Source organism: Aotus nancymaae, unplaced genomic scaffold (genome assembly GCF_030222135.1).
Source record: "Aotus nancymaae isolate 86718 unplaced genomic scaffold, 86718_ANA_hifiasm-v0.15.2.pri h1tg000058l, whole genome shotgun sequence".
In the NCBI taxonomy this organism is placed as follows: domain Eukaryota; kingdom Metazoa; phylum Chordata; class Mammalia; order Primates; family Aotidae; genus Aotus; species Aotus nancymaae.
This window is the reverse complement of record NW_026988472.1, coordinates 48,317,992-48,330,874: the sequence shown is the minus strand read 5'-3', so window position 1 is coordinate 48,330,874 and position 12,883 is coordinate 48,317,992. Positions and strand designations below refer to the sequence as shown.

The 12,883-nt window shown below is 39.4% G+C and overlaps 1 protein-coding gene across 5 annotated transcripts in view; it reads right to left on the bottom strand.

Moving 5' to 3' along the window:
* Nucleotides 1-12,883, bottom strand: part of MID1 (midline 1) — a 362,650-nt gene that overhangs the window by 27,952 nt on the left and 321,815 nt on the right. For all 5 annotated transcript variants that reach the window (XM_064364527.1, XM_064364525.1, XM_064364529.1 and 2 more), the window contains exons 5-6: nt 11,200-11,348; nt 3,310-3,437 (exon numbers count right to left, since the gene is read on the bottom strand). In XM_064364527.1, the coding sequence (XP_064220597.1) occupies nt 3,310-3,437; nt 11,200-11,348 (277 nt within the window). The remainder of the gene's footprint in view (nt 1-3,309; nt 3,438-11,199; nt 11,349-12,883) is intronic.

The window sequence follows — 12,883 nt, the reverse complement described above, 5'->3', positions numbered from 1 at the left end:
CTTTAGTTGTGTTCACTTTGCTCTTTGAATATACCTCTAGGACAAGTATCACAGAAGCAAGTCTATGGTATTAAGTCAATTAGCTTAGCTTTATCCATTGGTTCTGAATTCCATAAACATATTTGAGCACCTCCAAAGTGACAGGCATGGCATTAAATTGTGCATTAAGATAGAAGCGTTCTGTATAACCTTTAAAGCAGTCTTTCTTGAATATGTATTCGTACATCTGTCTCCTGAAGTATTCACATGTGAAATTTAGTGTCACGTGATATGACTTGGATGTGCATGAATCAGTGACACCAATCAGGATATGCATTCCACGGAGGAAGCCCAGCTGCATCGTAAAATGTGCTTATTATTGTCTGTGTGGTCCCTGTTGGTGTGGGATCACTCCTGCATGGATCAATGAAGAAATACTTACTCTCTCATAATTTAAACAGTTTGCTGAATTATTTCTCCATCAGCCATTGTAGAAAAATTTTATTCTTTCTGTACTCCAATATATGATTAAATAGAAAGAAAACATATGTTCAAAATAGGCAAGTAACTGTGAGACACATGATAGTAGCCATAATCAGGAAGGAAATGTCACCTCTATGGGTTATTAACTTGACATACCACTTAGAGGCCTGTCATAGGAAAAAAAAATCTTGTTTTTACAATGAGACAGGCTAACCTTATTTTGACTGTAAACCCAATGAGTTTGCCCTGAGAAGTCAATACCCAATTTAGTGTAAATGAGAACAGCAGCATGCTGCCAATTTCAATACTCATGGAATTGGTACCAGAAATGTTATTTTCTTGCCTCTGTTACAAACACCACCCAAGGAATGGTGGACTAATACTTCACAAACACTTCATTTCCTGCTTACAAATGTCTGATAAACTATTTGGACTTGGCGGTATCAGCCAAGCATCGTATGTTATGGTCAGGATCGATGTTATGTCTAGAAATGGACTGAATTTGTGTTTGGGGTTGACAGCTCAGAAGACATAATAGCAGGTACCCCATATGGCCTTTAGTTTGACATAAACAGCCAGCGGGATGAAATATCGTGCACGTTACAATTCGGTGCAAACTACTTTCCCAATTTCCCTTTTAATCAATACTTTTGCATTCCTATAGAGATTAAAATGGGCATATGTTGTTGAAATACTATGAAATAATTATTGGGAAATGGCAAGGACACATTCTTGTCAGTAAGACTGATTCTGGGCAGAATGGCCATGTGCCTAGGCAAATACTCAACTTTCCAGTCTTTTCTGCCCTTGGACACGACTTTATAACACATATATGGCCCACCAGACAGAAGTGGAAGTTTGCTAGGTGGGTCTTCTGATAAAGTTTTTCGTTTTTCTGATAAACAAAGACAAACCTCTCAGGAAGTGCATTTTGTCCATCATTTCTCCTCCACCCCTCTCATCTTGCCTAGAGCTTGAGCACAAAGCTTGGAGGTAGAGTAGTCATATTGTGATCATGTGGCAAAAAGGCAACACAATGAAGGTGGCAGAGGAGGAAAAAAGAAAGAGCCTGGGGTCTGAGGTCATCACTGAACCACTGCCCAGTCCTAGAACACAGGCTTCTCTTCTGTGTCTGTAATACTAACACTCCTTGATGGCTTTATTCACTGCTGGGTGGATTTTTGGCTGCTTGTAACTAAACTCATTCCCAAGTGATATAAGAAAAACAAGATTTTTTAACAGGATGCAATTGCGAAAAACAGCTTAGCTGGAGAAAGTCTAGACCTGCACTGTCCAATACACAATAATCATGAGCTACATGTGGTGGTTTAAATTTCAATTAAATTTAGTTAAAGTTAAATAAAGTAAAAATTCACTAGCCACATTTTAAGTTTTCAATAGCCCCATGTGGCTAGCAACTAACACTGGACAGTACAGATATAGACTTCTATCATCATAGAAAGTTTTATTCGATAGTGTCAGTTTAAATGAATCTCAGAGTTAAAAGCCTAAATAGGAGAGCATTGTGTTCAGAAGTATTTGAAATTGAGTTTAGTTTCTTACAGTAAATGCTTTTTTAGTCAATTTCTTTTTTCCTTAATAGGAATGGTATGTTTGAAAGAGAGAGTTACATAAGGTAAGAAGTTTGTGGAATGCCTGCCTTCCTTGACAATGCAGAAAGGCTAAAGACAGCACATTGGATCCCTGCAAAGAAAAACATGTTCATCTTCTGGGTACAATGTTCCCTGAATATAGAACTCCTTGCCTTCTGTCCACAGACTGTAAAAACAAACATCACACAATGTCCCCTCTCTCCTGCTCCACCTTGTTCAATCGCTTTCCCACAAACATGTACACACAGAATTGGAAATGAGAAGCTCATGTCATGCTAAGTTAGGGATGTGGTCTCTTAAAGGCTGTATGTCTTAAGTGCAGTGCACATCTGGCTTCACTATGTACACTGTGCTTTCCTGAAGTCACAGGCACTGGTAGCTTTGGCTAACACAAATAAGGTTGTCTAAACAGTCCAAGTTCTACCAGTGAAGGTTCTCAGTTCCTGCTTTTAGAAGTTGACAGCAAATAAAAGTTTAGAAGCATGGTTAGGGATGGGAGTGGCCTGAGGTTTTTGTTGTTTTATTGTTGTTCTTGTTTTTTAAGCTCAACCAAAGGAAAAACAAAACAAAACACCAACCAGTAAGCACCCTGAAACACAGCACCAGGAATTCCAATGTGAATTTGTGACCTTTGCCATGGTAATTTTCCCAAGATGAAATTCAGTCTTTTACTAGAAAGAGCAGAAGTTTTTGGAGTTTTTACAGATCCCAGCCAAATTCTAATTCTGCCATTCCCTAGTTATCTGATTTCCAGCAAGACACCTGATCTCTGTCATTTGCAAAATGGGGATTATAATGCTTTACCTCAAGTCGATGTTGTGCAAATTAAAACAAGATCACAAATACAAGGAGCCGAAGCAGTGCAGACAACCAATCAGTTAGCTGCCAATTTTTTCTCTGCTAATGCATTGTGAGTTGCCTTACTAACATGATATGAAAAATACCCAACAGAGATACTATTTTTAGCACTCACACCTTGAGAGTGAGGGAAATAGTGGTAAGTATGCTTTTAATGATTGAGATCCTCCTTTTTCTCCTGCCCCCACTTTAGTCATGGGCTGTGTTGTTTCTGTTAAAAACAAAGGGTAGCGCACAGAAATTGTTTATGGAAACATCAGTGTCGTTCCTAGGTCAAAAGCCCATTCCTCTGTTTTTTAGGGAATAACTGATCTGGTGGCAAAGTGTTTATATCACTGAATGTGCACAATATTAAAGAGAACATAAAAGACAATACCTGTAAGATAATCCAGACATTCTAGCAATTTCTTCTCTCGGGAAAAATCTAAGGCAAAGGTGTCAAATGTGTCATTGAGGTTGATTTCAGGAATTAGAACCTGGGAGGATGCAGTTGCCATGGAGACTCTGTAATGTAAACAAAACAATGTTTTAGAAATGTCAAGATGATTTTCAATATCACTGCATAATAATGAAAAAAAGAAAAAGAAATATCATCTTTTAAAAAGTGCTTTTTTACACATGAGTTTTAAGAGACATCTCAAAACGTCACAACACAGTAAAATAAAACAAATGAATGCAAGCTTCAAAAAAAGGTGAAAGAATTGAAGAAAACAACACAATGGCTTGCCCTCTTCCTTTTTACTATCAGAAAAAAAAAATCCCTGTGAAAGCAAAAGAATATTCCTATTTCATGTTGCTGTGTATTTAACAGCCTGGCCTGGTCACATCTAACTCCAGCAAGAAGCACATAGCTCCAGGCATTTCTTCACACATCTGTCTGGGAAACTGTTTGTTCCTTTCAGACTCGACCCTGCTCCACTTCAAAGGGGAGTCTCCAAAATTTCAAACTGCATAAAAGGCAAAGTGAATATTAAAAAAGAATGTTTCCAGATATTGGATTAGTTTAATCAATTACTAGCCTCTCTTTAAAATAAACATTAAAAAGGGAGTTTTTTGTCTGGCTCATTTTCATTCTCCTTGTATTCATTTTCCTGCACCATATTCCCAGCAGATGCTGTGGAAAATATTCATGAGCTTTCTCACGAAGTCCCCCAGTGGATGCACTATTTTTCTTCTTCATTTAGGTTTTCTGGCTAGAGTTCTCATGTGAAAGCAAGGCGCTGGTGTGTCTCAATCACACCAGATTCGGAAGGCTCAGTTATTAATAATGAACACTTTGATTCAAAAATGCAAGTGATTCTCTTAAAAATAAGAGAATTATGGCATGAAGCATATCACTTCTGAGCATATCAAATGATGCTGGACTAGTAATCTTGCTGAGTTTCGTATTCCGTTAAGTTCTGTAAACAATACTCCTAAGAGCTATTATATGCAGAGTATTGTGTAGGAGGATGCTGGGAATTTTTGAGCAAAGAAACAACCTTGAAACAATTTAGTACTAAATCTAGCTACTTATTTTCTAATTAAGAAAACTGATGCTCATTTACACAAGGCCACAAAGCTAGCTGGCAGCAGCCAGGAGGGTAATTTCAGATCTGTACTCTTCTATTTCATCTAGAAAAACTTCAGGCCAGTTACTTCAAGGGTTATATGTCCTTTTGAGTCTCTTAATGGCTCTTAAAGCTTTGGATTTACAAATATAATATATCTTGGGTCTAAAAATTATACCTGTAGGTATATCTATACAATGGAATATTATTCAGCCATAAAAAGGAATGAAACACTGACACGTGCTACAATGTGGATGACGCCTGACAACATTATGCTCTGTGAAAGAAGCCATCAAAAAGGGCCACGTATTGTGTGACACATTTGTATGAAATGCCGAAAAAAGGCAAAAATTCATAAAGACAGGGAGTAGACTGATGGTTGCTAGGGGCTAAGAGGAAAGGGGAGATGGGGAGTAACTGTTTAATGAGTATAAGGCTTACTTTTGGTATGATGGAAGTGTTTGGAACTCGATAGAGGTGGTGGCTACACAACAATGTGAATGTTCTAAATGCCACTGAATCGTGCACTTTAAAATGGTTAATTGTTTTCTTAGAAGCAGAGTCTCACTATGTTGCCTAGATTGGTCTTGAACTCCCGGGCCCAGGCAATCCACTCACCCTGGCCTCCAAAAGTGCTGGGATTACAGGTGTGAGCCACTGTACCTGGCCTTAAAATGGTTAATTTTCTGTTGTGTAAATTTCGCCCATATAAAAAAGACTATACCTCTAAAATGCTCAAAATTCATAGAAATACAGTTTGTATAGTTGTATTTCTGGCAGATTTTCGGTGTTGTATAGGAAGGAAGGAGAGAGGCTAATCAACAATGTCATAATTGTAATGATACTGGGATTGAAAGGTGAAAGTGAAGAGGCATAAGCTCTGGAAACAAGAGTTTCAAGTGTTTGAATGAGGGTAGAGAATCTGACTTCATCTCCTGACCCTTTCCTCAAGAAGTAATGAATAGCAGAGTTGTGTGCTTTTGTTGACTAAATATTGCACCCAGGGGAATTGGGCTAATTATTGTTACAAACAGCTGTTAATTTAGACTGATGGATACAGGGATGGTTGCTAGGCATTTTTGATTGATGGCCAAGTTATACTTTAAAAATGCCTTCCTTATGACCCAGGAACACAAATTGTCCTTAAACCTCATAGAGGTCCTAGGCTTATTCTCAACAAGTATTTATGAAGCCCTTAAACTATGCTACCTACCAAAGAGCCCAGAATATATGCATCAGTGCAGAAAAGTTAAAAGAAATGTTATGGTGCCATTTGAAATCTTAAAAGATACTGCAAAGTGAAATGCCAGTTAATTCTCTGTTATAATGTCCGGCAGGGAGAACTACACTGAGCTACCGGGAAACAAGCACCAAACCTACAATTGCATTTCCCTAGCTTTAGCAGTTCCCCTGCCCATTGGCAGAAGCCTCTTTGTTCAGGCTCATCCAAAATAGATTTTGTTCCCAAGTTTCTCCTGGTTCCATAGTCTGCAAACAATTAAATAAAACATGCTTAAGTCGAGTGACACTGTTAATAATGTCTGCCATCTTGATGGTAGGAACTTTGTGGCGTGGGAACCAAAAGGATCAAAGTTCCTAGCCTGGGAGACAAAGGCTGACAGCAAGAATCGGTGGAGATTACTGCAGCTTTTAACACCTACACATTTGTTTTTTGATAGAAAGAAAGATACTTATCTTTGGCTACAACTTCAAATTCCTAATTGGAATGACAGGCAAGGGGAAATCTGCCAAATTCAGCATTTTAGGCCATGTTTTTATTTCCCAAATCCTTATTGCTCATCTTCTGGCCTTTTGGATAAGTTGCCAAAATCTACTAGGGCTGTTAGTGCTATGCCACTTTCTCAACTTCTTGCTTTACGGCCATATCTGGGACACATGGGGCCAGTTTTCCAGAGGGTAGACATGTCTAGGGCTATGCTGCTTGCAAGGCTTCTGCCAAACAATGTGTATCACCATAGTAAAACCCAGTGAGGACTCACAGTAACACGATAGGTTTACTTTGGTCAGCTCAGGAATTCCCAAACACATTTGGCCCTGAAAACCTTCTGTTATTTTAATGCCTATGATAATGTCTTAATGGCAGACATCAAAGCCACTTAATAGATTTGCTCTAATTCTCAGAACTAAGCAACATCAGCCCTGAGCAGTGACTCACATCTATAATCCCAGCACCTTGGGAGGCCAAGGCCGGTGGATCACAAGGTCAGGAGATCACAAGGTCAGGAGATTGCGACCATCCTGGCTAACACAGTGAAACCCCGTCTCTACTAAAAATACAAAAAATTAGCCAGGTGTAGTGGTGCACACCTGTAATCCCAGCTACTCAGGAGGCTGAGGCAGAAGAATCACTGGAACCCGGGAGGTGGAGGTTGCAGTGAGCCGAGATCGTGCCACCGTACTCCAGTCTGGGTGATAGTGCAAGATTCCATCTCAAAAAAAAAAAAAAAAGAACTAAGCAATATCTTTTCAGAATTGATAACTGGAGTTCTTGGCTTTGTATTCTGGAAAAGATCCTTCAACTGCCTATGGCAGTGAGGAACAAAAGGAACACCTTGAGGAGTCTGAGAACCTCCTAGGTGCTCTGAACAATAGGTACTATTCAGAGGGAATTTTCTTTTTATCACCTTCTTGATACAGATAAGTTACTGCTAAAAGTGATTTTAATTCTAGATTCTTCATAAGCAGTAAACCAACTTTCTTATGCCTGGACTTAGTGAATAGTTTTGCTTATTTAACATAATGCTATAAAGATGCATATACAATCACACCAAAGACCTATCTCCTAGTGTAGCTTGAGAATGTAGTACGTTATACAATTAATTATATTTGCATTCATCTAGTGAGTGGAAGGAGGAGAAGTAGTATTTGTTGCATGTTCACCTTGTGACAGAAAATGGCTAATGTTTTTAGTACATTCATTTTATCCCCACAATAGCCATCTTAGGTAGGAACCGTTGTTCCTGTTTTACAAATTTATAAATCCATTCATTGATTCACTCATTCATTTATGTTAGGCAGCTTGCAATGTGCTGGGGCTATAATGGTAAAAATAAGGTGGCTAAGGTACCTGCCTACTTGGGGTATATGAGCAAAACTGGCATCAGCAATGTTAACGAGCAGCCTCAATGCTATCTATAATCGCTAAGCAATTAGCACAGAGCCGAACAATTGGTTCCCAAGCAAAAGCATCTCCTACAATGTAAAGCTTGAGGCTCTCTCTCCTTTTGGAGTTGTTTGATGTTTCTGAAATGAAAAAAAATTTTACAGTTTTGATCCAGCTTGTAGGAGGACATATCCACTTTAAGTAACTTAACGATGCAGAAAATCCCATCTAAGTCTCACTTCAAGAATGCCTGCAGGATTATAAGTTTATTCTGGGCTCCACACCTGAGCTGAAGAATAAAGACTGTTTGGAAGTATACAGGAGCCAAAGCCCAAGGCAGGCACAATACGAGACAGAAAAAAGAAGTCATGTCCTAAAGAAGAATGTTAAGTGACAGGTTGACAAATGGGGCAGGAAGACAGAGAGTAGCACTGGAAAAAAGACAGACAAGGTGGGTTAGACTGACATGTTGAAACGTGAAAAAATACATCCAGCTAACCCTCATGGAGTAGCTATAATGCTAACGACCTGTTCTTAGGAACGTAAAGCAATGTTATCCCAACAGTGACAGCTATTCTGAAACCAATTTTCTTTTTTTTAATACATTTTTTTAATTAGTAAAAAAGTTTTTTTTGTGGGCACATAGTAGGTGTATATATTTATGGAGTACATGAGATCTTTTGATACAGACATGCAATGTGAAATAAGCACATCAAAGAGAATAAGGTATCCATCCCCTCAAGCATTTATCCTTTGGGTTACAAACAGTCCAATTACATTTTTAAGATTTTTTAAAAAAATATATGATTAAGTTATTATTGACTATAGTCACCCTATTGTGCTATCAAATAGTAGGTTTTAACCATTCTTTCTTTTTTTCCCATTAACCATCCCCACCCCACCCCCACCCCCACAACCCCCTACTACACTTCCCAGCTTCTGGTAACTGTCCTTCTACTCTCTATGTCGATGAGTTCAATTGTTTTGATTTTTAGATTCCACAAATAAGTGAGAGCATGCGATGTTTCTCTTTCTGTGCCTGGCTTATTTCACTTAATGATTTGCAGTTCCATCCATGTTGTTGCAAATAACTAGAGCTCATCCTTTTTTATGGCTGAATAGTACTCCATTGTGTATATGTGTCACATTTTCTTTATTCATTCGTCTGTTGATGGACACTTAGGTTGCATCCAAATCTTAGCTATTGTAAAAGTGCTGGAACAAAAACAGGAGTGCAGATATCTCTTCTATACACCAATTTCGTTTCTTTTGGGTATGCACCCAGAAGTAGAATTAATGGATTATATGGTAGCTTAATTTTTGTTTTTTTGAGGACCCTCCAAACTGTTCCTGAATCTAATTTTCCAAGTAGAAAATAGCTCAAAGAACCATAGTTAAAAACTGGCAGTGCTAGGATTGGAACCCAGGTCTGCCAACTTCCAGTCTAAGCCCAGTGTCCTTTTCCTATATCCTAGCTGCTGGAAGGATAGAAAGGCTCAGGAATTAACCAAGAGGATTGACAAATAGCAATGGGAGAAGAGGGGATTGCAGAAACAGACGCAAGGCTCTAGACAAGGCTCTTGGCAATTTTATACAGGCTCTGTGAATTCAAACTGGACAGAAGCACATTCTTTGTAGAAAGATAAATCAAAGTCATGTTCCTGTTCTTGATGAGTTGGGCTTGTTATAGAGAGAGCTGAATAGGAGCAGATATGTCCCACTGGATTGGAGGGGGATCGCACGTGGGTATTCCTGCATCTGTGCTATACTTCAGATGCATATCTTCTTTCAATAATAACTGTCATCGGGTCACATTGTCTTTGGTCACTAGGTAAGAACTTATTCATGTGACACTTGGTTGAATCTTCAGGGATTGATGAGGAATGCAGCTCATAGTAGCCACTTCATTTGGACATCTCAAAGTTCATAGGTGGAGAAAAGTACTCTTGGATTCCGGTTGGAAACCATGACCTAAGTATAAATGCTATCTATTAGTGTCTTGGGTACATTGGAGTATTAGTGCTATTTGCAGTTTTTAACATTAGGGTGAATACTGAGCAACTGGATATGTCCCAGGGAAAATAAACACTTGGAACCTAGGAGTCAGGAGGAAAGTAATGGGCCTCTCAGAGTAGGGAGGAGAGCATTTTAAGGACGTAACAGGGATGATAGCCAGCTGTTATCCATGTCTTCTAGAAGAGATAAGTATCTAATCAGCTGCAAAAGGAATTTTCCTCAAATATAAGAAATAATACAGTCAAGTTGGTTGGACAGTAGACCTGAGTTGTAAAAACACTGTACATTATTCCTTAAGAAGAGTGAAAATGGAGATGCCAATGACTAACTCCTCTATGCAGTATTTTCAGAATTAACACAAGTTTCCAAAACAAGCAAGCACTCAATAAATGTTAGTTTCCTTTCTCTTTCTTTGAATAAATTTGAGTCATAAGATGGTGAGTATTTTTTTTTCCCTAGGCCAGGGGTTAAAACTGCAGCCTACTGCCTGTTTCTGTAATGGTTTTATTGGCACGCAGCCACACCCATTTGTTCCTATATTATCTATGGCTGCTTTAGAGCTAGCTACAATGGTAGAGTTGAGTAGCTGTGACCAAGACCTTACCACACGCAAAGTGGAAAACATTTACTCGATGATCCTTTATAGAAAAAGTCTGCTGATTTCTGTTCTAGGGTGAAGATCAGGATGAATGAGCCCTCTGGGGTCTTCTAGAGAGAGGATTCTATTATGGCTTTGGATAAAGGGCAGTTGACTCTGAAAATTAGAATGAATGAAGTCAAGGCCATTAGCATCAGTTAGAGATGTCATTTATGTGGCATTGGCTGTACCTGGCCCAGCCTAGTGCTTCTCTTTCGATCCACTAGAATTGCTATAGGTGTTTGTGTCAGTGAAGATGAGCAATTTTTATGCCAATCAAGTACGTGTGCTAAAGAAATACTTATCCTTGACAGTTTTACTGCTGAGCCAAACATTCAGACAACATCATGTTTAAGCTCCCTACCTGAGAAGAAAGGATATTTTAAAAGAAGGCCGTATGAGGTTGACAGTTCAGTTCTTTCTCTCCTGCATGAGTCGGCCTCGACCTTTTCAGGTGAGGCCAAGCTCTTCAACCAAATGAAAACGGGCCTAACAGAGAACAACACCTGTCTGATTTTTTAAAAAAATAGATATGAGCTCTGTGATGAAAGAAAACATTCCCTTTTATGTTTTTGCCTTCATTTTGACTCTTTGTTATCAAGTGTACGATAACATCACATCTGAGAGTCACAATAAATGCTGTTTTTGTGCCATCATAAGCTCCCCCTCATCCAAAGGCAGGTTGATTTTATTCTTTCTAACTGGTGGACTCTTGTTTCAAAGGCCTTGAACTCCAGACTCCAGGCTGTTACTGAAAGGGCTTTCACATGTCAAAGGGAAGCATCTTTAGCTGGAACAAAACAGCTCAAAGCCTCTATTCTCTCTGGTACTGAGCCTTGAAAATGAAAATAAAAGCAAGGGAAGGGCGAGACCAACCAATCACACCCCAGATACAAGAGCCCCAGCAGCCGGGAAGTTCCTGGGGGCCCCTGCACTCACCTCTCGGTGATATTCTTAGCAGTCTGTAGGAAACGGGCATGATCATTCTCCTTCAGAGAGTGTTCTGCTTGGGAGATGAGTGATGCCGACCGCTCAATGCACTGTTTGCAGTTTGCAATCTGCTGAGCCAGTTTGCGAAGCCTCATCACCTTGAACAAAAAGGGCATGGAGAGATGGTTACACGGGTAGGCTTGCTTAGTGAAAAGGCATCAGGCTGGATCCTTCATTTTGTTGTGTCATACTTCCATAAAAGTTCAAAAAGTAGGCACAGAGATATACCAAAATATGGAAAGCTTTTTTATGGGACTCTGGTTTAGAAATATTTTATCTCCTTGGAGAAGTGTTGCTAATTCATTTTATGAGGAAACACTGAATTGTGAATTGCTTCCCTGTTGATGGGGAAAAAAAGGTGTTGCCCTGTGGCAACTTACAAAGGGTCACCAGACCTCTTCCCTGGACTATTCCATACAATGACTGCAAGACTGTAGGGAACCCTGGAACTTTCAAGTTTTCAGCTGTGCCATTAAGAAGATAAAACATCTTTATAGGTGGTGTATCTACGGTTTAAGCAAAAACCACTTTCTAAAAAGATTTTTGCAATTCATGTAATAAATTCGAGAACGAAAAGCATTAGGTGTTACTATTTCCCACACTACCTAAAACTCATGTGTTAACAGAAAGGGAGCATTTTTCCCATTGATTAATATTTTTCCTGTTGAACAGATGAGAGAAAGCCAAAAAAAGCACAGCTGGGCCATTTCCCCTCACTGGGAACGTCATTTCCAGGCACTTTGTGCTTACTTGATAACTAGGAACTATTTTGATAAGCATTTCCCAGTTGGGATAAAAACACATGATTGCTTCACAGCCTCCATTCCAATTCCTGATTCTGTCTTGCTTGAAAATGTCCCTCAAACGTAATTGACCATAACCTCTGGGGCAGGCCAAGGTAAGTCCAAGGTAACCCACTTGACCCTTTGCTCTGGTGTTTGAAATGTGCTGTGAGATGAACTTCTCTGGCCAGAAGCCAAGTTAAAATCAGACAGCTAATTGGAACTGCCGTGTGCCTAGTGCCCCCAACCCCACACCCAGGGACAGGTTTCGGCTGGCTTTATGATAATTCTGAAATGGAAAATAGCCCTGGGTGAAAGGGTAAGGAGGAGGCCAGTTAATCTGTCTTACAGACAAGGCTGGCTCAAGACTCCCTCCAGAATTCCTGCTAACTCCAAGAAATTCCTTCTTTCTCCAAGTCGTCATTACCATTCCTTTATAACTCTAATCTAAGAAAAGGAAGGAAAGAGATGTCAGAACTTGAGGCCTCTAAGGAATGTCCAATTCCAAGTATGTACTATAGCAAACAAAGGAAATTCAGACTGAATTAGAGGGAGCAGGCACAAGATTTCCGGCAAGGGAGAGAAAAATTCCTGAAAGAGTCAGGGAATTAAGTGTCAAAACTTTGGGGCGAATAATATATGATCATGAGCCTGGTAAAAGACTTAATGCATTAGAATTATAGTTACTGTCCCCAGTGGATTAATTGTATTCATTAGTGGAATAAAATAACACTTATTTTACACCAAATAGAATTTAGCCTCTGGCATCAGTCTATCTGGAGGCAAAGCTAAGGAAGGCATCAAGTGCAGTGCAGGATAATAGAACATGTCCATAAGCAACTGTCAGAGAA